Source organism: Mycteria americana, chromosome 2 (genome assembly GCF_035582795.1).
Source record: "Mycteria americana isolate JAX WOST 10 ecotype Jacksonville Zoo and Gardens chromosome 2, USCA_MyAme_1.0, whole genome shotgun sequence".
Taxonomy (NCBI): Eukaryota; Metazoa; Chordata; class Aves; order Ciconiiformes; family Ciconiidae; genus Mycteria; species Mycteria americana.
The window spans coordinates 34,472,301-34,497,537 of NC_134366.1; the positions used below are offsets into that span (position 1 = coordinate 34,472,301).

At 39.4% G+C, this 25,237-nt stretch overlaps 1 protein-coding gene across 13 annotated transcripts in view; it reads left to right on the plus strand.

Annotated features, from left to right (window-relative positions):
* The window catches only part of HDAC9 (histone deacetylase 9), a 496,147-nt gene that overhangs the window by 342,949 nt on the left and 127,961 nt on the right, over positions 1–25,237 (plus strand). For 12 of the 13 annotated variants that reach the window (XM_075492939.1, XM_075492937.1, XM_075492938.1 and 9 more), the window contains one exon: positions 21,321–21,370. In XM_075492939.1, the coding sequence (XP_075349054.1) occupies positions 21,321–21,370 (50 nt within the window). Of the gene's footprint in view, positions 1–7,614; positions 7,749–15,610; positions 15,732–21,320; positions 21,371–25,237 lie in introns of all 13 variants that reach the window. The other variant, XM_075492948.1, reaches the window with a different exon arrangement.

Sequence of the window (25,237 nt, forward strand, 5' to 3'; positions counted from 1 at the left end):
CACTTCTGCTCTGTACCTTCACCTCTTTCATATCCTCTAGGTACTGGCTGAAGACATAGTGCAGTGCTGTAGCTGCTTCCAAGCTGTACCTGTGCTAAGCAGCCAGCCAGTACCCCCTGGCTGATTGACCAGTTCGCAGGTCCAACAGAGCACAGACGTCTGCATTCACAATGAAGCCTTTCCTTTCTGCTTGAAGAAATCCCTTTCCCTGACATGTCTCCAGGCTTACAGACTTACATGCATAACCTTTCTCACTGCAATTTCTGAGTGCGTTGAAAATAGAGCTATTTTCTACATTACAAGATTACCACCTTTGGAGTGACAATGAACAGAGACTTTGCAACATCAACAGTTCTAATACAGTTTCTGTGAATAACTAGATCAATACATGTATTATTAACATATCATAGAATCATAGAATCATGGAATCATAGAATAGTTTGGGTTGGAAGGGACTTTTAAAGGTCATCTAGTCCAACCCCTCTGCAATAAGCAGGGATATCTTCAAGTACGTCAGGTTGCTCAGAGCCCCATCCATCCTGACTTTGAATGTTTCCAGGGATGGGGAATCTACCACGTCTCTGGGCAACCTGTTCCAGTGTTTAACCACCCTCATCTTAAAAAATTTCTTCCTTGTATCTAGTCTAAATCTACCACCTTTTAGGGTAAAACCATTACCCCTTGTCCTATTGCAACAGGCCCTGCTAAAAAGGTTGTCCCTATCTTTCTTATAAGCCCCCTTTAAGTACTGAAAGGCTGCAATGTCTCCCTGGGAGCCTTCTCTTCTCCAAGCTGAGTAACTCCAACTCTCTCAGCCTTTCTTCATGGGAGAGGTGTTCCATCCCTCTGATCATTTTTGTGGCCCTCCTCTGGACCTGCTCCAACAGGTCTGTGTCTTTCCTGTGCTGAGGGCTCCAGAGCTGGACACAATACTGGACACAGGTGGGGTCTCACCAGAGTGGAGTAGAGGGGCAGAGTCACCTCCCTCGACCTGCTGGCCACGCTTCTTTTGATGCAGCCCAGGATATGGTTGGCTGCTTGGGCTGCAAGCGCACATTGTCAGCTCATGTCCAGCTTTTCATCCACCAGTACCCCCAAGTACTTCTCCACAGGGCTGCTGTCAATCCCTTCATCCCCCAGCCTGTATTGATAGTGGGGGTTGGCCCGACCCAGGTGCAAGACCCTGCACTTGGCCTTGTTGAATCACATGAGGTTCACATGGGCCCACTTCTCGAGCTTGTCCAGGTTCCTCTGGATGACATCCTGTCCCTCAGGGGTGTCAACCGCATCACTTAGCTTGGTGTCATCTGCAAACTTGCTGAGGGTGCACTCGATCCCACTGTCTATGTCATTGATGAAGATATTAAACAGTACTGGTCCCAGTACAGACCCCTGAGGGACACCACTTGTCACCAGTCTCTATCCGGACATTGAGCCTGTTGTCCTGTTGACCACTACTCTCTGGACGGGACCAATTCCTCATCCACCAGACAGTCCACCTATCAAATCCATATCTCTCCAATTTAGAGAGAAGGATGTTGTGGGTGACCGTGTCAAAGGCCTTACAGAAGTCCAGCTAGATGACATGCGTAGCTCTTTCCTTGTTCACTCATGTAGTCACTCCATCATAGAAGGCCATTAGGTTGGTCAGGCAGGACTTGCCCTTGGTGAAGCCATGTTGGCTGTCTCAAATCACCTCCCTATCCTCCATGTGCCTTAGCGTAGCTTCTAGGAGTATCTGTTCCATGATCTTCCCAGGCATAGAGGTGAGGCTGACAAGTCAGCAGTTCCCAGGGTCCTCCTTTCTACCCTTTTTAAAAACGGGTGCAATGTTTCCCTTTTTCCAGTCACCAGGGACTTCACCTGACTGCCAAGATTGGCTTGGCAACTACATCAGCCAATTCCCTCAGGACTCTGGGATGCATCTCATCAGGTCCCATAGACTTATGTATGTTCAGGTTCCTCAGGTGGTCACAAACATGATCTTCTCTTATAGTGGGAGGGACTTTGCTCCCCCAGTCCCCGTCTTGCAGTCCATTCACTTGAGAGGTGTGGGAAGAGAGGTTGCCACTGAAGACTGAAGCAAATAAGTTGTTGAGTACCTCAGCCTTCTCCTCCTCCGTTGTTACCAGTTTGCCACCCTTGCTCATCAGGGGGTTACGCTTTCTTTGACCTTCCTTTTCTGGCTGACATACCTGTAGAAGCCCTTCTTATTATTCTTTGCATCCCTTGCCAAGTTCAGCTCCAGCTGCACCTTAGCCTTCCTGACCCCATCCCTACACAACCAGGCAGCATCCCCCTACCCTTCCCAGAATACCTGTCCCTGCTTCCACTGCCTGTGCATTTCCTTCTTGCCCTTTAGTTTGACCAGCAAGTCTCAACTCATCCATGCCAGTCTCTTGCCTTCCTTTCCTGATTTCTTACACCTGGGTATCGAGAGCTCTTGCGCTCTATGGAAAGCGTCCTTAAAGGTCTGCCAGCTCTGTTCTGCTCCCTTATCCCTGAGGGCAGTTTCCCAGGGGATCCTATTGACTAACTCCTTGAAGAGCTGGAAGTTTGCTTTCCTAAAATTCAGGGTCCTAACTTTACTCTTTGCATGACGCATATCCCTCAGGACTGTGAACTCCACCAGTGCACGATCACTGGCAGCCCAGGCTGCCTCCAATCTTGATGTCACCGATTAGCTCACTTGCGTTGGTGACCAGTTCCTGTATTGCACCCCCTCTGGTAGGGCTGTGTATTACCTGGCTTAAGAAGTTACCCTCAATGCATTCGAGGAGTCTCCTGGATTGCCTGCAGCTTGCCATGCTACTTTTCCAGCAGATGTCAGCGTGGTTGAAGTCCCCCAGCAGGACGAGAGCCTGTGAGTGCGATGCCTCCTGTAGCTGGAGTAAGAAGGCTTCATCAATAGGCTCCCCTTGGTTGGGTGGCCTGTAGTAGACACCAACCACAAGGTTACCTTTGTTACCTTGGTCTCTGATTCTTTACCTATAAGCCATCAACCTGCTCATGGCTATTCTTCAGAGACAGCTCTTCACACTCTATCCATTTCTTGATGTAGCGGGCAATGCCTCTGCCCCTCCTTCCTTGCCTGTCCCTTCTGAACAGCCTATAGCCATCGATAGCCGCATTCCAATCATGGGATTCATCCCACTAAGTTTCAGTAATGGCAACTAGGTTGTAGCTTTCTAGCAGCATGATGTCTTCCAACTCTTCTTGTTTGTTGCCCATGCTGGGTGCATTGGTGTAGAGGCACTTCAGCTGGGCTGTTGGCCATGTCACCTTCTTAGAGGAACACCCTTTCTTTCCTTTGAGGTATTTCACTGGTGTTTCCCTGTTGGCTCCTATTACCTCAGGAGCCCCTGGCTCATCTCCTTAAGACTTCAGGTGTGCTGCAGCGTAGCCAGCATGTCTCAGAGCAACAGGCTGAGGGCCTTCGCTAGCACCCCGTCCCTCTAACCTTGGCGTGTCATCCCACGGCTTGTCACGGGCAAGCCTGATACTATCCCCCTCCCCCTTCAAGTCTAGTTTAAAGCTCTGTCAATGAGCCCCGCTAGCTTGTGAGCAAAGACCCTCTTCCCCCTTTGAGAAAGGTGAATCCTGTCTGACACCAGCAAGCCTGGTTCTGTGTAGGCCATATGGTATGGTATGGTATGGTATGGTATGGTATGGTACGGTACGGTATGGTATAGAATGGCTTTATTTGTGCATAGTATTTCCTGGGTCTGGATGGTGCCCTAGCATTTATTCATTGGTCAGTGGAAAGAAAGAAACCCAGACCCAGTTTTTATCTATTCTTATACAGCCTTTCCAAAATCCTTTGGGATGACAGTCATGAGCAACCTGGTCTGATGACAAAGCTGATCTGCTCTGAGCAGAGGGTTGGACTACAGACCTCTGGAAGTCCCTGCCAACCTGAGCTATGCTGTGGTTCTATGATTTGCTCCCTTAAGAGGAAACAAGATGCAACCAGCCATTGTCCACAGCAGTTGCAACACTACCATTTTTAAAAGCATGGAAGGAAGGAATGGGTGGGTGGGAAGGGAGAAAATTCTAGTATAGCATAAAATGAGGTCAAATTCAGACCTTAGAACTTAATGTACACACACCTCCCTGCCTTGAATTATTTCTTACTGGTTTTTTTTCCTATTTAAAGACAATATATTCTTGGAAGACAAAAAAGGTAGAAGGAAAACTGTTGTGGCAGAACATTACACAGGGATCAAAATGAGCCTATTTTTGTGAGTCATGAGAGAAAATGCTCTTAGCCAAATATCTGAAGTGAATCAGAATGGTGATGGTTGTGAGAGAGCTATGCAATATATATGCAGTACATGCACAAGATAATGAGTTAAAGATGGAAAAAAATATAAAATCTACTTGATGTTCACTTAGGTGGTTTACAATATATTTGACATTATTTATTTCAGATTTTTCTTCTGAATAATTTATTAGATATGCTTCCCTTGGGTTTTCTTATTGGTACTGTTGTTCTCCAGGGCATTTCACTTTCTTCAAAGCATACTATTAGCCAACAATTTTTAGGTCTCTTGCTCTCCCCTCTGTTTAAAATATTATTAAAAGAAGCTGACCCAAATAAAGTATTTTGGAAAAGAATGAGTGTTAGGGAGTTCCCACCAGGAAGACCTTGTTTTTTCTGACTTAATGCAAATTCAGTTTCTTTTGTCCTATGTCTTCTATCATTATATGGTTCAGTGGTGCCACCATTCCAGTCTGTCATCAGGGCCACATTCTGACCTCAGTAATATTGGTGTAAATCCAGAATAAATCCACCAGTCTCAGTGGAGCTGCTCAGATTTACACAAGGAATCTGAGAGCAGAATCTGGCTGTAGGCATTTGTTCTGGAGAGACAGAATAACCATCTTTTATTAATATTTCACAGCAGTCTGCAATTGAAAACAGTTGTCTCCCTCTCTCTCTTTTTTTGTGGGGGTGGGGAGATTATTGGCTGAATCCTGTTAGGGAAATCCTACAGGCTATTTTTAGCAGTAAGCTCTACTGCTGCATTGTGGTATTGTCCCAAGCACATGTGCTGTATGACCAGCAGCCACACATCTGAATTACTTGCACATCCTAAATCAATTTAGATGCTTGCAATAAATGAAAACATATATTTCAGTCTTTTCTTAAGTCAATTAATCCTGCTAGAAATAAATTTGACACTCAGTGGTGTGAATATTTTAGTATTTAAAAGTTTGGAGCAGATGCTTCTGCCATGCAATACTGACCTGACCCGATTAAACTGATTTTTGATTCGGACAAAATAATTAATGTACAATAAAATTACATTTTTACTTATATTTAATTTTGGGAAAAATACTAATGCACTAAGAAGGGGATGTTTATATCTATGTCAACCAAAGGAGGCATCCTGAATACACAGTTTCAGCATTTCACTTCAAAACCACTGTTTAGTTGAAACCCTGATATAGGCCATCAGAAAGTGTCATTATTGCATAACATCTTAATTCTGTATAATAACAACATAGTAAAATATATATTTTTTATTTCTATTAACTACAATTTCGACTATGCAAACCTAAGCCTGTAGGGAGCATTGAGAATTAGAACAAAACATCATTGAAAGAATGGCAGGCAGGAGATACCTTCAACTTTCAGCTAATTTTGTTAACATTTAACAAGTGTTTCCATTCAAATCCATTGGATATAACTACCTACTCTGCCTAAGAGCTTCTGAAAGTCCTGATGCATGAACATTTAGCATCTAAACACCTTCTCTGTTGGGCAGGGGGATGGGTAGAAAAGTTTTCATATCTAATGGTATAATGACCACCGGCAAACTGTACAATCTGGGTGTGCAACAGACTGTAGAAGTTAAAACTCTGGGTGCCAAAAAAAGGAAAGCAAGGTATGTGAGCATGCACTTATTTGTGTGCATGCTTGCTATTTCAAAAAACTTACAAGCCCTGATGATAGAACAGCAAAGCTTATAAACGGTACAGTGCAAATAACTGAGAAACAAACAGAGAAAGGAAATTATTAACTGCTTTGACAATGCCAGCAGAGATTTTAAGCTGCATTAGTTTATTAGCTCCAGATTTTCACTGGTTCTTTTTTTTTGTCTTTAAAAGAAAACAATCCAAGAAAGTAAATACAAGAATTTATTGCTGATGAACTATTTTGTTAGATAATAATTTAGCATAAACTTAGTCATGCTGCACATAGGTATTATGTTTGCATTCTCCTTATGCTAAACATAATTGTTGTATTATCATTTTGGCTTAAATAGCAAGATCCCAAAGGATCAGTTCTAAAGTGCATGAGCCAAGAAATATGGCAGCATAAATATTTCTAGAGCAGCATAATTTCTGGCTGGGTTCTAACTGAATTATCTCAGAACCTTAACTTTGCATTGTCCACAATGTATACAGACTGTTATTCAGTAGAGTTTTTAAACACGTTATTAAAGTTCAATATCCATTCAAGAACTTTGCTGAATAAGGGTGGTATTGAGCATGTTGTTGAATCTGGACTTTAGTTTTGTATTTTCTTCGCTGGCTGACTTTTCAGTCGCAGGCTAACACAATTTTCCCAGAACTGTGTTGGCATCCCCAGTAGTGGTGGCACATAAGAAAGAGGTTTTGAATGCCAAGTTTTACAGCTTGGAGAAATTGTTAATTTGAGCCCCTTTCAACTGTAAGGGGAAGAAAAATCCAAATGTTTCCCAAATGAAAATGGTTCACAGGGGTAAGGTAAATATTTTTGTTCCAGACATTTCTGAGGGAAATGCAAACAACAAGTAAATAAATAAAATCATTTTTCAGTGTTTCAGACTTGGTTTGAAAGCCTTGAAAATTGAGTTTAGCTGAAGCCTACTCACTAAAATTTCTCTTTTTCTCCCAATACACAGCTACAGAGCAATGTGATATTGATAGCTGGTCCATATAAAGTTGTTCTGTCCTTGAATAAATGAGCATAGAAAATTCAAAAGGAACCTTGCACTGCAGTCTAACAACAGGATTTGGTCCTAATTGAGTAGTGGGTGGAACTTTTCTTTTTAATGAAAAAGGACTCTGGCTGCCACTGCTGCAACTCTCTGAAACTTTCATCTGATATGCTTTGAGATCTGGAATTAATATAGTATTAAATAAGCAGTACAAATACAGAGTGGCATTGCCATTTCAAAATTTATTTTAAATGGTTTTTCTGAATGATTTTCCTTACATTGCTATAAATATATAACCTTTTCTTGTTATATACAGGTTAACAGCCTTAACTGACCTTAGACACTAGAGAAAGAGAAAACAAGTGGTTCAGTAATAGGTCGGAACTTTTTCTAGCCATAAAAGCTTTAACAAGACACCACCCGATTTCCTTTCTTCTTTACAGTTAATTGTATTTATTAGTATAATTTCTTGAGAATTCATTTTTGTCTTACCAGTATTACAAGATGTACCTTGTAAGTCAAAATTCAGAGTCTCCCAGAGGAAAGGGGAATTAAGATCCAGAATTTTCATCTTGCTCTAACTGTCAAATACAATCCAGTTGTGCTATTGTATACATGACGCGGAACAATATAACTTGCATTTGTTTCACTTACTGTTTCTTATTGTGCTGTCTTTGTGCTGAAGGTGTTGTGTATGACAGTCTGATGCTGAAGCACCAGTGTATGTGTGGCAACTATGCTAATCACCCTGAACATGCTGGAAGGATCCAAAGCATCTGGTCAAGGCTGCAAGAAACTGGGTTGCTAAACAAATGCGAGGTAATAAAAAATAAAGACCAGATACTTGACTTGTTAAAGTAAATGGCAAATTTATTAAATCCTAAATCTGTCTTACTTCTGTAATAAGCAAGTAATTTGTCTTAGGAATTATTTGGACTTAACTGACAATATTAAAATAATGCATTTTTGGAAAGCACACTTCCCAATCAGAAAACACAGAATTTACACAATGAAAATCATTTATCCACATGCATCAGAATATAAAATTTAGACATGACTGTGTTCCTTACCTTGATATAGGAAGGTAGACAAGCAGTAGTCAAATGACAAGTGCAGTCCTTTCAATAGCACAGCCCTTAAGTTTTTAAAGCAGCTAATGATTTTACTTCTGTAGAGGCATAGAACACTGCTTTTTTTTAATGTAGTTTGTATCACTCCATAAGCACATTGCATCTTGTCTTATTTCAGACTCTAAAGTCTGTTTTCATAGCATTTTCATTTGCCTGCTGTACAATGGATACCAAGTCAAAACCCGAGACATTCAACTGCAATCTTCTAGACAGTATCAAAGCAAATGTGGAACTTTCTTCTGCTTTGATTTCCCTCACGAAATTGCATATTAAAACATCATACTTAAATCAAATATGGGCTCTGAGGTTCATATATGACTTGGGTTACTGAAAAACAGCCTTTTCCTACCATTCACTGCTTCCCATGAGTTGTGCAGCACTGTCAACTTCTGCAGCAGCCTGTGGCAATTGAGCGTGCTTACTGCATTGCAGCACAAGTTAACAAAGTTCAACACAAATTTGCTTATGTTTTGCAGGATCCCAAAATTGCCAGGGCTCTTCTGCTCTGTTTTCTTTAACTACTTTTCTTTATATACTTAGGTTTTTACAAACCCAAAGGAACGGGTACAATAGGTCCCTTTGATTAGCTATCAGTGACTGTCCACAGATTTTCTGCAGGTAGCCTAGTGTACTGGGCAGTGAGATATAGCAAGCACTATAAATGGATTTGTTGTATACACTCATCTAACTAGATGGCAGCACTCTAACAGGCTAATTCTTTTTTTAGCTTGGATAATTTTTTCAATCTTCAAGAAGACTTTCTTTCAGCAAGGCCCTTAAGGCCACATATCACATGAGTGGTTTCACTGGTGGGATCACATACTTAAGGAGTAAGTTAAACATGCAGCCGAGTACTTTCCTAAAATAAGGCCTAGTTACCTTCTTGACTCAGGACCCGTATTATAAAGAAAAGACAAAAAAGAGAGAAAATAAGTAAACCGCAATGTGCTACTATGTATTGTTTTCTTCAGTAATAAAAAGATATTGCTGAACAGTAAATTGTGTGGATCTGCAAAAGGTGTAAATAGGAAAAATGGTATAGGTTAGTCTGAGGTGCATGCAGTCCAATAGTTTCCTGGAAGATTTAAAGTTTCCTCTTACGATTCTGCAATTTCAAAAACTGAAATATAGCCTATTAGGTCTTGCAAAACCCAGTGAGGGGGCAGAGAGGAAATAAGTCACCTCATGTCGAACGGCATTCAGTTAATTTTCACTCCCATTGCATGCTTTGAAATGAGGCTGGAATGTGAAACAAGCTGTCAAATGTAAACTCTGATGATAAAACTTTGAGGAACCTCAGTGTGAAGCTGGTGTGTAGATCTGGTGTTTATCTTGATCCTCTTATGTAGCTAAAGACAGGATTATATTTGATGATGCAGTCTGTCCTTTGCTTCACTGAATTCTCTAGCACTTGCTTGATGTCAAACGTCCTTACATCTGCTCACTTTTCAAAAGAAGCAAGGCTGCAGTGATTCACTTAATTGGTGCTCTGATTCTTTAGGAAAGTTGTTCAGCTGAATGTATGACTCGTGTCCCTAAAGGAGCGGTTATTGCATTATTCAAGAAATAATAGGCCACCATTAAGCTGCATTCTGGAATGCACCACACTGAGGATGCGGAGTCAAAGCATCACGGGCAACTGCACTGTCTCTTTTATTGACTTCTGAATGCCCCCTCATGGACATTAGTATTTCTTAATATAATTTCTCAATGTAATTTCCCATGGTTTCCCTCAGAAGGAGTGGGGACATCACTGGTCAGGTTTTTGCCACGTGCACTGCCTCATGCACCAAGCCTAAAGGGCAGCTTAGGAACAGCAACCTGCAACAGCCACTTAGGAAATCCTCTGCAGTAACTGTGAACCTTCTTTTTTTTCTCTTTTACTAAAACAATAGTCCCACAAGAAGGCTGCAGTCCCACTCTTTGTCTGATGAGGAGTTTCAGGATCAAAGCTAGTTCAGTGAGAGGTAGCTCAGATCTTGTTACCTTGCAAGCTGTGTATCCTTAGCCACAGGCTCATGCCAGGCGGCCCTCCCTATTTGCTTAATCTAACAAGAAACCCTTATGAAAATCAACAATCTATATCTATACGATCTTTGTTATCTATAGCAGGGAGGAAAATGTGGTTCCTAAATCATGTGGTGTGGATTAACCCCTCTCACGCAGCTCAGGTCTATGGCTCTGGAGAGACGACTGGCCAAGTGCGCAGAGAGAACCATCATCTCTAACTGGGCATGGGATGTTGAAGTCATATATACTGGGCTGACACCACGCTTGCTGCAGTTAATTGATTAATCTAGGTAGATTAATCTAGACTTAATGTTACCTATATATATTGCTCTTATTGCCTCCATATATAGCATTTTAAAAATATAACTCGGTGAAATCATAACAAGGTTTGACTGAAGTACTCAAAGCTGTGTCTTCACTACAAAATAAAATGTGCCTGGGACTGTTCTCCACCACTGCGGCCAACTGGCATGGAAAGGCCCATGTTCATACTACCAGGAATGCTCCCTGGCCCGTGCCAGTGACCAAACCATGTCTGGGAGTTGTTTGGGAGAGTGCTAGTTGCTGCTCAGCCAAAACGGTGTGAAGGACCACTTTAGCAATTTAATAGTACAGATGATTTTGTTCCTCTGCTTGGGAATGTTTCCTGGCACTGCTTAATTTACTGCTACAGACACAGCCAAAAGGGCTTGCTTCTCCAGACTGTATTTTGTCTTTCTAGCCATAGATATTTGAGCTCTAGAGTTATTCAAACAACACTTCAGAGGATTTTTGCTAAAATGAGAAACTAGTTATAGCTTTCAGATTTTTTTTTTAATCATATCACTCTTCCAAATAGGTAGATTACTTCCTCCATCGGCTTCCCCAAGACAAAGGAGAAACACGTTCAGACCATGGCCAGCCCTGGAGAGCTGGATTTGAGAGACCAGTCCCTGAGTGAGTCCAGGGCAAGAGAGTGGAGTAATTTCCCCCTGTAGTGGACTTTTTTATAGTCGTGGTATATATGTATTGGAAAAATAAAATTCAGACACAATATTTTTGCATTAGTTTAAAAGTTTTGTGTATGTTTACTGAAATACCTATTCTGTGTTCGTTAAAGGCTGACAGATGTAGAACAGACAGTTATCAAATGCAGCACCAGAACAGGGCAGCTAAAAGATGCAAAGATTGGCATAAAAACATCCATTATCTTTTTTTTTGCAATTTTCTCTTGGTAAAGAGCAATGCATAGCTGCCCTACCTTTGGGACAAAAAAGGGACTGAATTATGTTTTGGTAGTGGTGTCTGCTTTCTACTTGTTCTAGGGAGAGGAAGTATTTACATAACTCCTTTGGGGCCATAATTTATGCACACATGACTGACATTAGGCTACACGGATCAGCACAGTTTTAGAAAAGAAAAGAAGAATGTAGACACGGTCCCACTTTGTGCCCCCACCTCTGCTTCCTGTAGGGACTGTGGTCCAGCAACATTTTTCTTTTCAGCCTGGAATTTGATCTGAATTTTGGTAGTTTTCTGGATTAGGGAGACATCTTACACCTCCTGCTGTCCACATCTCATGGACCGAAGGGGAGAGAAGGAAAGAATTCAAAGATTTAAAAACGTTTGAGTCTGCAAGATCACATAGTCTGAAACATATGAAAAAAATTCCATCCTCTGAACCTCAGTTTGCCACTGAAGAAGAAATAATACAGGAAAAGTTAGTCTTTAAGAGCAAAAATCTTTGTAGTGTTGAACATATTCATGTCAGGCGCTAGAGGACCAAAACACATGAAGAGAGTAAATGCTTCTCTATGTGGGTGCATATGTGCCGGAGAAATGCTTGCAATTCCCACATAACGGAGAGAGAGCAAGTGATGTGGGTGTCCTGACTGGCCAAAGATCCATGTTATGTGTGTGTATTTTTAAAAGCAAGAGAGCATTTAACAACTATAAGAAATCCCAGAAAAGCAGGAAAAACTCTGAAGACCTTGTTTACAAACTAGGTAGCCTGAGAGAATTTCAGAGACACTATCTCATTACAAGTAGCTGCAGTAAAGGCAATGGACACCTTACGCTGAGAGACCCGAGTGAGAAATATTCCTTAAGCTATGCCAACAATTCCTGTTAGTTTAGCAGAGCGAAACAGGCAGTGTCACCTTTGTCTTTTTGAATCTCTGACTGTGCAAGAGCTTAGTCTGCTGAAAGTCTAACCAAAATCTTCAGGTTAATAGAGGTTATCTGTGTGAAACTTTAATGGTCTATTTTAAACAGAAGACCAGACTAGACAGTTCTCTTTGACGTTAAATTCTGTGGAAGGTGAAAGCATTTTCCCATTGTGGGGAGAACAACTTTCTAGTTCTAGACTGATTTTTCAAAGCACTCAGGGGCAGTATTTTGCTCTCCTGAGATGTATAAATGTCTCTGTTGATGAGGGAACTGCATATGTCAGAGGAGAAAGCCAACACACAAATTGTCATGCGCATTAGAAAAGGATGACTTGCCTTCTACTAAGGATGTAGTAGATGGATGGATATAGTATTCAAATCCCCCTGAATGAAACAAATACTGTTCATAAGTTCTCCTATGCTATTTCTCCTTTTTCATTGGCTTTATGCCAATTTTCTGCTTTCTACTGCATTTTGGGCTTTTGATATTACCATGGCCGATGAAAATCAAGAAAGACACTTTAAAATAAAAAAGATGTGGATAAAAGTGTATGTGTAAAGTTATACAAATGCATATGTTATGTTGTCTGATAACTCATGCCAGTGAGAGCCAGAAACTATCGCTTTGCATAACTGAAGTTACATGATTCCAGATTCTGGCAACAGACTCATGACATGTGCTTTTGTAGATCTGCTAAAACCTGACATCATGTGTAAGAAGAACTGTTCTTAGTAATTATTACAGGTAATTTTTAATATCAATTATTTTTTCTTCTGTGTAGAGCCTTAGATAGTTGGAATTTTAATGTTATTGAAATGGCTTGACAGGCAGAGATACCGCAAGGGTGGGATAAAAGGAACAGTAAATGAGGAGATGGGAATGCAGAAACAGCACAGACGTGTGCACCGTTTACCCTTCCCTTTCCTCCTGCCATTTGCTGTGTAAATGTGCTTGCCGATGCTCAAGGTTAGAGCTGGAGAAACCGTAGAGAAAAAGCAGCTCTGGGCTGTGCCTGCCCTGGCAGCTTAGCTGTTGGCTGCACTCCGAGGACCTCACTGCTGGGAGCAGCCTGGAGTGGGGTGTCCTGTTTGGTGCTACTTGATTTCTGCACCAAACCTGTTTCTGTACAACCTGTTTCTGCTCTGGAGAATCTGGCCGGCGATACTGGGTAGTAGGTAGCTTGTTGGCAAAACGTTTTGGGGAAGCCACTTCCAGACCCTACCCTGTTAGTGCAAATCACTGTATTCCATAGGATATCACAGAGCTCCCCGTTGTAAGAATAATGGCTAGCTGTGGGTCTTTTTATAGTTAAAGGGATATGGCATTTAACAGCACTTTAAAAAGAGCCAGACAATTAACTCTCTTAAACATCTCTTAAAGACTTTCTGTGTAACTTGTAGAAAATATATGACCAGAGAGTGAGTATTTTACTCAAGGTTCTTTGATGTGACCTTCATAAAATACCTCTTTACTTTTCTTACACATTTGTTTTAGCTGTCCTAAAAGCCAGCCTCCCTTCCCTGTTTTGCTGTGGAGAATTGGGTATATAGATTTTTAAAGCAGCTTATTAGAAACATAGACCTTAATGAGAATGGATGAACGAATAAATGTTACCAGTCACCTCACTTGTGAAGAAAAATATTTTATCTGACCCAGAAGAACCATTACAGAGTTTACTGACTCCATGTAGTAACATAATGTGCTGATTTTGATTGTGCAACTGTGTGTTAAAAGGATGTGAGTGCACTGCTACAAATTCTCATGTGAGACTGGGAGAGGCTTGAAGAAATTAGAGATGAAAAAGGGTTTATTAAGTCATTTAGTTCTTGGATCATTCCCTAAAATGTTTTTCCCACTGCTGTGTCCAGTCAAGTTTTAAACACTGCAAGAAACAGGGCTTCCACCATTTCGCTGAAGGGGAGCTTGTTCCACAGTCATCTAGATCTAACTCTTAGGACATTTTTCCTGATTAGTCAGAAAAAATTGCCACTGCTTAACTCCATGCACTCATTGTGCATGGTTCTTCTGACCCCCCCCCCCCCCCCCCCCCCCCCCCCCAGGCAGCTCCTTTATTCCGCATTGCACATTCTCTTTAATATTTATAATATGCTTTCTTCTCCTAGTGAAGAGGTTGGTGCTTTCTGATGTGCATGAGTAGGTGATGGATATAATAAGAATTATGACTTAACCTCTAAGAAAACTAGAACTGAGTGGCAGTTCTGTAACAGGTTAATCAGTCTATTAAAAATAGGAAAGTCTATTTAGATACCTTCTGTACCTGTTTATCTGTAGACCTTGACAGTCAGACAGATCCACAGTCTAAGTTGCGAGAGGAGAGCCCCAGGTGTTCATAAGGACCAGATCTGCAAATAGAGTCCAAGACCTTAAAAATAGGCTGTTTTCTTTCCACGTTATCCAATATCAACAGGAAAGATGATCTTGGGACCAGAACTTTGTTGACAGTGCTGTTTATTATGCCCAAACCTGAACAAAATCTGCTTCATGTTGCTGTGTCTGCAAAGGCTGTGCAGCACTAACACAAGCAGAGAAGTAAATATTTTTATGACAAGCTGTAACTCCAAATACATACAAGGAACAGATCTGCTGAATAAGAAAGGGTTAGTTTTATCTTTTCTTCCTTCTTTCCTATCTTCCTTCCTTCCTAAACTGATTGAATTTCAATGGCTTTATAGAAAGACATCTCAGATTTTTTAACAGTGATTTAAGTGGGGAGAGTACAGGCCGGAGAAACAGTTAAAGAGGGAAACTCCACTTACAAAAATGTAAGGAAGAAAGTGAGTCAGCATGTGTAACAACAAAAATGATCCTGGGATATTGAACATACATTAAAAAAATAAAAAGATATAGAAATATTTTATTAAAGCGTTTAAACTTTAGTTTTCTTCTTCTCCCTGGCTCTCCTCACTGTGATCACGTTCTTTCTAGCAGCATAATCACAAGTACTAGTCGGGATGCAAAAAACATTAATCCTCATTCAGAACACATCTGCAGCTTACAAGTCTGAATAAGTTTTTGCTCTTTAAACTAGAATGTTTCTAGCCAGATTTCTTACTTAAGAAACATTTCACCTTTTGGTTTGTATCTCTTAATATAATGTAGAAAAGAGGAAGAATCTTTCCTTTTTCTTGAATGTGAAACCCTGTATTAAGTTAACTCTGCTAAGACTTAAGTGAAGCATTTGTAATAAACCACACACGCATTTGTTTTTCATATAGCATTACTTTAATAAACAAATCAGTGTCACATTCCTGCATGACGCAATTTCAACCCATTATTAATCATACTAAATGTTATTTCGGACCTTTACTTTTTTTTTTTTTCTCCCTAAATATTGTCAGTGGAATATTGTAGGCCTCTGCTGTTTTCTTTCAGCGAATTCGAGGTCGAAAAGCCAGTCTGGAGGAAATACAGCTGGTTCACTCTGAACATCACTCACTGCTGTATGGCACCAGCCCCCTGAACAGACAGAAGCTGGACCCCAGGAAACTCCTAGGTCTGTACAGGCCTCTATTCTACTGAGAACAGCACATTCCAGCACTGTCATTAGTCATAGCTGGTGTCAGTTTAAAATACTTGGCAAGCAGTGTGACAAAAATTCACTTTTTCCAAATGCATTGCTATGTGGAAGGAGAATGTTACAATGGAAGCCAAATATAGGTTAGCAAAATGCACAGGCTGGAAAGCAGCAATAGAAGTTTCTCCTCCTTTGCTTCAAAAATCATCGAAGTGTTAACCCTTTACTGTAATTTGTTCTCCGTCAGAGGTCAATGGCAATTTTGAACACAGTTGATCTATCTCCTTGTGTTCTTTGATTTGAAAATGGGAGTTTAAGATACACTTGCTTGTCAGAATTGCTTGTTTGCTGTTTTCATTTGCTTTATTTCAATTATTTTAGCCACGTTGAGTGCAGGTACCATGCCTAAGTCTTGCTAATAAGTAAACTTTATTTTAATGCCTTCCCATTATGCAGGATATGATATCTTTCTGAATAGCAGGGGGGAAAAACACATTAAAATGTTAAATGGACCTATGGATGTACAGAATAGCGGAAAACTGACGGGATTTTCACATCAAATATCTTCATGCACAGCCAATGCTCAGTGTATGCTTTTTATAATAGAAAAGTAGGGTTAAATTGAGCTCTGCCGTGAGTGTAGCATGAAGCAGATCTACTTGTCAGACCTGCTACAGAGAATGTGAAAGGAAACACACAGAAAAGTAGTGCATTTTGGAAATAATCTGTGAGTGAAATCCTGCCTGTTACCCCAGCACACTGGATGCAACACTGTAATTCTCAGCTATTTTTATAACACTTATTCTAAGATGTGGAGCTTTTCCTAAACGTAATGAAACCCAACCCAAACAAAAACAATACTAGCCATCAAAAGAAATTGCTGCCACAGTTCTAGTAATACGTAGCAATTATTTTGCTTTGGAAACTAATGCTAAGAGTTTCTTCTGTAAGGCAGACTGTTGCTACAGTGAGTCATAAGAGTAGATAAGAAAAAAGTCTTGATCAGAACATTATCTAAGTTTATACATCTTCTTAGCCAAGGCAACATCAAAACTGAAAAATACTTACGGTATGATAGATTCTCAAGAGCTTGAATCTCCAAGATAGAACTCCCCCTTAAAAAAAAAACCCCACAACACAAAAACCAAAAAGTGTTTCCAAGAAAAAACTCTAAATTCCTGCAAAATGAAAATTTGGAAACATTTTGATTTGAGTTCATCAACATTGTCAAAATGTTCCATTTTGATAAGAGTCAAGCGTTTCATTTAAATTTTGTTGGTTTTGATTCATTTCATTTTAATTTTCACATTATTTAATATAACATGCATTGATATAAAATATTGTTCCCATTTTGGACCTCAGTGGTTGACCATCATATGGGATGCACTGTGTAGTTGCAGCTATGAGGTGAAAAAAGGAATGGACGCAGGTATCCTTGCAGTGTTTCTGCCTACATATAGAGAACAGAAAGCTTTGTTTACCCAATCTCAGAAAACCATTTCTTTGCCCACAGTTCTTTACTCGACACTCTTTGCCTTTTTTATTTGACACTTAGTCCAAAACATTTACTCTCTACGTTTATATCAAGATCACACTCCTAGCATATATTCTGAGTCTATCCTTGGCTTAATGCCCTTTTCTGTCTCTGTTTCTAGGCTGTTTTCTTGCTGCATCTCACATGGCCTTTTACGAAGACAACAATCAATGAAACACCCTTCCCACATGCTTTTGCATGTGCCTGTTTTTTGGCTGGAAGCTCTAATCATTTGAGCTTCCAGACTCTTGTATAAAGGAACTTAATTGTCTCTTACATTTTTCCAAAATGCAGTGTGACTGTTCCACCTTTCGTTGTCCCCAGTTCAGTGAGGTTGAACCTAACAAATCCTGACATTAAAATTAACATCTTGGTATAGTATAGAAATTCAAAATGATGTGTAGCAAAGGAGAAAAATCTAAAGGAAATGTTTCTCATCAAAAATGTCATCAATAACAACATTGTCTCATAAAACATTTCTATTTCAATGAAAGTGCATTTTTTTTCTACAGAAATTGTTCCATCAAATTATGGCTTTGCATTCTAATGAAAAGGATGACCTACCCCTACCCTTCCTTCCCTTACTCCTTTACCCACCCAAAAAGACAGAGGCACCGTTTGTTCTCCACTTGTGCTCCAGAAAAATGTTTCTTCCCTGTCGCTGTTCAGAAGAGTACATCTGCTTTGTCTGAAGCTCTTTTTTTTTTTTTGCTAACAAGCAGCTTCTGTATCTTTCAAGCAGAAAAGAAACACGTGAAGGAATGACATTTAAGTATGACTAGGGCTAGAAATGTGCTACTTGTCAATAAATGCTTATTTCGGTGTCCCTGTTCAGGAAAAAACCCTCTGTTCTGGAAGACTGCAAAGCAAAATGGCTGTAAACTACTGAAATTAGTGAGAATTATGCACACAGTTATCGTTCACATATTCTTAATGCTTTCAGAGTATAAACAGGCTTGAAGTCTTGGCTTTATTTTCCCTGCATCAAGGCCTACAAATATAGCTGTTGCAAATGATCACTTCAACTTCTGCACTATTGCGTAGTTTAAGCTTTTGACTGATCGTATTTCAGTGTGGTGTGTTAAGCAACATGTTATGTTGCGTTACATCGTCTTGACATGAAGGAAGCTAATACGCAGACTATGTGTCACATCACATTACGGTTTCATGTGACAGAATATAACCTTTCAAACCTCTTTGAATAAGATCAAGGGCAGAACAGTTATCAAACAGGTCTTACAAATTTGTTTGCCTTTTTCCCTCTCCAACCATAACTAAGAAAGTGTTTCTAAAAAGCAAGTTTCCAATGATGACAAGTTTGTAAAAGTAAGAAATACACTCTTGGCACATCCCTGACAGTGGGGCAGTATTTAAAGTACAACTAAAAGATGCATTCACAGAACATCTGGGCAATTGCAATTTCAAGTTAGTGAAAAAATGATCACTTAGCAGAAATGGCTTTGTTCTTGAGGGATGATACTGAAAACAATCAGGTTCCTCAAACTGTGCCTTTTCACAAGTGAACACACTTTTTAATCTGTCTGTTTTATTGAAAGAGAGTTTTTGCCCATCACTTTTCCTGCTTATCAGACTCTCGGTCCCCAGGTGTCAACCTCCTAAGCAGCTTCCTTGGTTTCTGTAGGGGCCCTGACCTGAGTCAGTGATGGGTGCCTCAGCACCTAATTTGACTAACCAGCTTCTACTGCCTTTGTGGGTTGAAATTTTAGAATACAAATCTTGGATAATTTTTCTAGCTCTATCAGTAAATTGTTGTACTGAATCTTATCTAAAAGACCTTTTATCTCAAGTGATTTGCTGGTGACTGCAAACTCTGTCCCGATGCAAAGCCAAAAAAAGTATGATTATTTAAAATTTGTCTTCTATCTTACTTGTAGTATCCCAATATCTTTTTTTATTATTATTCTGGAGGTATCCTGGGGTATGGAAGGGTGTTACTTGAAAATGAGGGCTATTTACCAAGTTCTGCTGGGACACCAACTCCAAACATCATGGGAAATTCTCACTTCGATTCATTTTCAGGGTTTGCTTTTTGCTACTGATTTTCATTTATGGCAAAGCTCTTTTCTTTTTGTGAGGCTAGCTAAATGATGGTCTCACTCTCTCTTAGTAGAACCTTTCCCCACTGTTCTTTTAATGAAATCTCAATGTTTTTCTTATTCTGCAAAGTCTATTATCTGCTTTTTTTGACTATCGTGCAATAAGAAGTGAGTATCCTGGCAAGTTTCTTGATACACTGAAAAGGCTTCGTGCTTGTTTCCCCCCATTTTAGTACTATCTGCTGATTGATTTTAGTGTCCTTTCTCACCATCTGCTTTTCTGTTTTTACTTTGTGTTTGTTGTTTTTAATAGTGTTTGCCATGCACAATGTGCCTGGCTGCAGGGAGACAAATGAGAATTCATCTGTTCTCTCTTATGTCCCAACTCCGCAATGGCATTTAAGAAACAAGGTCTAGTCATTCAATAGTCTAAAAATGCCTTCTTTTATCTCAAATTACAGCTTATGTTTCCATTACTGTCTCCTGGCACTTTAACAGCACTAATTTTTTGGTTATCTGCTCAAGACTTTTTGATCTTCCCCAAAGTAAAAAGTGAAAAATTGCTGTTCGCATTGGTCCCTGGTTCTGCTTAGCAAGAGGCCTGGAAACTCGTCCTGCACCTCTGCTCTGACAGTCTCCTGCAGCCAACATTTCCTTGCATGTCTGGGGCCATTAGGACTCCCAGTATGAGAATACTCTGCATAGCTGCTGCACCTGCATTTCCCCTGGTAGCTCCACAGGAGGTTTTGTTTGGCTTCTCTCGCACACTGTGCAAACTGATCAAAGGCCTCTAGTCGGTTGAAAATGCATCTTGGATTTTACTCGAAGCATAAAGCACTTTCTTCGTCTCAGACCTTGCAGCCTGGTCTCTCGTACTTCAAAGATGATGGCTTATAATTGTCTTCATGCATTTCATTGGCACCTGCTAAACATGAGTAACTGCAGCGTTCGCCCCTTCCATAGCAATGGGTGGCTCCTCTAGGTAACTTGAGTGATTCACTATCTAACGTTTCCTCCAGATGGCAAAGTTACAAAGCCAGTTCTGTGATACGGCAGGGGAAAAGCTTATGTTCTCTTCCACAGCTGCCTTAGGATCAGATTACATACTGGGATAGGAACTGCATCAAATCCTGAGATCCGGTTTTCATATTGTCCTTATCAAGACAAACAGGGAGTTTAGTGGTACAAAAAAAGAAAACATGAATGAATAAAAAGTGAGTATAAATATTAAGAGAAACCCTATCACATTATCTAATATAGAGAGCAGAGTAAGCTATAAATTAGATTCTAAAGCCTATTAAGTTTTTGTTCCCTTTGGTAGAATGTATTTACTGAGTAATACTGAAACAAGTAGTGTTTCATTTTATGTTTTTAAAATATTAATGTATTCATTGATGGTACGTAAATGAAGAGAACAACATTTTTGCATAGACAGGAAGACTAAGGCTGTGATTTTCAAAGGAGAAACTTTTTTTGGAGAGATGAAGTTAAGAAATTAGTTATCAGTTTCACGTAAGCTTAATGAGGTTCCCTCTGTTGTCAGTGAAAAGAAACAGGCACTTCTCAAGTATAATTCATCCCATCAGTCATCTAGGCCGGGTAGAGGTGCCTACCTCACTCCACTGGCTGTAGAAGAAGCTGAGATGACTAGCTTAGACCAGCTGCTTATCAGCTACAGATATCTGGATGATTAGTCGCCCTAGTTCAGAGTGACTTTCTGTGGAGATTCGATCATTATACTCCTTTGAAACTACTGCTTACCAATCTTAAGATTTGTCACTGTTGCAAAAGAGTACCTTAAATGTCCCATGGCTGATTTGCTTTCTAAGTACTATTAATATTTTTTACTCTAATATATGGCATTTTAATTGTGTGATACCAAAATCTGAATTACAGTAAAGAGTGATTACTGTTCCCGTATTTAAATGCCTTTTTGATAAATGATGCTTATTGTTTCTTTTTTTCTTTAATATATAGGAAACCTGTCTCAAAAACTCTTTTCCTTGTTGCCTTGTGGGGGACTCGGGGTAAGTAGATGGTTTTTTTTTTTCGCAAGAGGGACAGCACACAACATATGTATTCATTCATGAATTCTTTAGCACTATTGCATTATCAGCTCAAAGTCTTCAGAAGCTGATAAAAAACATAGATGAAACCTGAGATGAAACCTGTTCAAAGACACAGATCACAGTACATTACAATAAGCATATGGAACAGGTAGATAGGAACGTATTTTGTGATAATGTGCATATTTCTCAGTTGTCCCACTTTGGATTTTTTACATGAGCTCTATTTTTGAGGAAAGTAACATGGGTGCAATTGTTATAGCAGAATGAGCTTTGGAGAAGCTCTTTTGTGTACTGTTGAAAAGTAAATATAGCTTCACATTTCTCAGAAAGGACAAAAAACTTACCAAAGCTAGCATTTAGCATGAGAAGAGCTCACTAACTGCTAGCTAATAACATGGGTGGTGTTCAACTAATAAATTATTTGAGCACTTTTATGTCCTGTTTTGACGTGGATTCATTCAGAAATACAAGCTTGCGAGTATTAGGACAGAGTAGACAAAAATCTGCAGATAAAAACCTGTTGCAACACTAGGTAAAAGAATTAATCTAAATTATTGAAAAACATGTAGAATGGAGACTTTCTACTGATGTTGGTATGCTCCTATTAAATTCTATCGAAGATAATACTGGGGAGAAAGAATTTTTCACATACAGGGGTTTTTTACACAAAAGTATTCTACACTTTTGGTCCAGCTGTGTCCATTATTTATTGATGTGAGAAATATCAAAGTGAAATGACGATACTACTACATGTTGATGGGCTGGTTGGTTGATGCATATATATTTTAGTTCCCTTTCACTGTTTCTGAGTATGCAGGAATAAAGTCACAATCTCTGGAGGTCAACTTCAAATGCAACCTTCTAAAGTTTTATATACTTTTTTCCTTCACAAAGGATAAATTCCATACCACACTAGTCTTGTGGGTTTTTTTTTATTCTGAGATATCTGACAGAAGCAATACTCATTTTGTAAGGTTTTAACATATGAAAAAGAAAAATTCCATTTTAGCTTTCAGTATTTAGTAATTTTTGAGGATTTCTGAACTATAAGTTAAGGAACAAAGAATCAAGAAGTGGTAATCATTGCAGCTCCTCTACTGTGGACTTAACTTGCTGAGGATTCTGCCTAAAATTTGGAACTTGGTGACTAGCAACTTGCTAATTTTGAAACTTGGGGGTCATTTCTGTATGTGGATCAGCTAACGTTACACGTTGGCACAAAGACATGCATGTCCGCATGTACCTCTGTGCGTTACTGTGTGCACATATGCACACACACACGCATATATGCACACATTTCTGTATAAAAAAAGGTAATTATTTTTCACACTCTGGTTGCAGTTATTAAGAATTTTAGAGAAAATTGAACAAGAGATGAATAAAGTTGAGAAAGGATGTTGTTCAGGCTTCTGAGTAAAGAGGAGCTGATGTTAAATTTCTTGACAAATATTTTTGAGGGCTTTGGAAAGTAAATAGGACTGTGGTATGCTTTGAAAATTAAAGTATAAGTTTTTTTTCTATGAAACAAGTTATTGTGGTATTAAAAAATCATGAACAGAGATGTCCTTTGAAATCCTTCCACTAATGAAAGTATGTTGTCCATTCTAAAGCTAACACAAGTCAGAAATGCTCAGTATAACTTCATTTTTTAAAGTATTTATCTACACTTTTTTGAGTCTGTTTGCTTTATTTCTTATTTTAAATTATGGAAATTGGATTAAAGAACATGTTGTAGAAATGGATCTTTTATTTATTTTTTTTCTAGTTGGTTTGCCTTTCTACATATTATTATTTTCAGGCTTGCTGTGGGGCTCTTTTAAAGGAATGGGTTATGACCTTTTTCAAGGTAAATAATCAGATTAGGAGCTCTCTTTCAGTGATATTTAGCTGTCTATTGGTCAAGACGAGCTCTGGGAAAGGGAGCTGCTTCAAACTGTGTGGAAAGCAATTCTTAAGTTTACTTTCAAAAATGATGGTGGAAAGAAAGAAGAATCATTGCTACTTAGTAGCTTTCAACTTGATTGGGGGTTATAAAGCAGTAATCAATGTAAAGCGGTAAGAGTAGTTCATGCAAAGATTTTAAGGAGGGATGGAAGATTTATTTTTTTTATTTTTGTTCTCATTTATTTGCTTGCTTGCTTGCTTGCTTACTTGTTTGCTAAAGCATACAGTGAGAAAGTATTAAGAAAAAAAAGAATTCCATTCTTGCAGGAGACTTTATGGCTGCCTCTTGAACATTGGTTTTCAGAGCTCTTTGATCCTATTGTCTTTTAACCATATGGTAACCTTGCTGGCTGTTATTATGCAGCTCTTCTATTATTAAATAGATTAGTGGTTAGACTAGTCACACAGGGGATGGGAAACCTAGGCTCATTTCTCTCCACTGTCAGGCTGGATTTAATATCAGAGCCCCCATCTCTTAGCGGATGTTGTTACCACTGAGGAGATCACAGTTTGTTTCTGGTTGGGGACCCTCACACCACGCACTGAAGCTGTGCCACTGTTGGAAAGAGCACTGGACCAGTAAGACAGAGCATAAGTAAGATAAAGCCCATGTATCTAAGGCTATGATCTACTTATCATACATTTATAAATAATGTGAAGTCCTAGCTCTGAGCCCTTGCTCTACAAACAGCTTATGTATTTCACATGAAAGAATCACTGGACAAAATGGAAACTGCTCTTGGAGCAAGGACTGGAACCAAGGACTTGACAGGCATTGAAGACATGACAGCTGATGGGCTATAAAGACTATATTGGCATGAGTTTGGGATGGCTTGCATTGTTCACAAACAAAGATCCCACTAACCTCTCTAACCCCGAATTCTACTATATTATTGATTTTGTTGTTATCTCTGCTCTAACAGCACCAATAAACTGCAGTCAAGAACACGGATCCTCTTCTTTGGACATTACTTACAGTTACAGTAAAAGAAAGTTTTTTTTTCAAGAATTTTGAAAAGCAAACAAGAGGCTGTGTCCATAACTAATATTTTGTGATCCTGTTCCATCATGGCTCTAAAACTTTTGTACCAGTGTAAAATTCATGTAAAGCTACTGTTTACTGATTTTGTAAACATTTTTCATCTATATCAATTTTCTTTCAAGTACTGATAGGGACTGATTACATCAGGGTCATTGGCAAATTTGGCTTGGTATATGTTAGGCTTTCAGAAGAAATCAAACAATAAACTTTATAGTTTTAGGAGAAACTATATAAGTAATAATTAGCTCTCTTATCTAAGAGCACAAAGTTGTTTCATACTGACAGCCAAACTCAACAGATCTCACAGAGAGAGAAAAAAAAGTTGTCTAAATCTAACCTCCTAAATTTCCCCATAACAGGTTTTCTTTCAATGATGGTTAGTTTTCTATCAGAGGACTACCCAGGGTCAGCAGTATAACATCCACTGAAGTATGGGACCTTCCTCTTGCAATAATGCTTTCTACTCTTTTTTCAAGCTTAATGTTGTTCCAGAACCAACTGTTGTTAAAGAATTCTAATACCAGGGGGATGAAATTCCTTGTGTTGGAGAGAGACTAGCAGCTCTATGGCCAGCAGTTTTAATAACAAGAGAAGGTTTCTTGCAGCTGGTCAGAGGTTTGGAATGTGAAAAGTTTTCCAGGAGAGGTGGGTAGGTTGCAGGTGAAGTGGCCAAATGGGGAGAATAATCACAAATTACTTTTTGGTTCTGCGGATTATCAGACCAATTTTTCATGTGTAAACAGCCACTAGAGCTATAACTGATCATTTGATCAATGCATCCATCTATTGCAATTCCTCCCCTTCTATTGTGCTGTGAAAATGACAATAAGAGAAGCAGA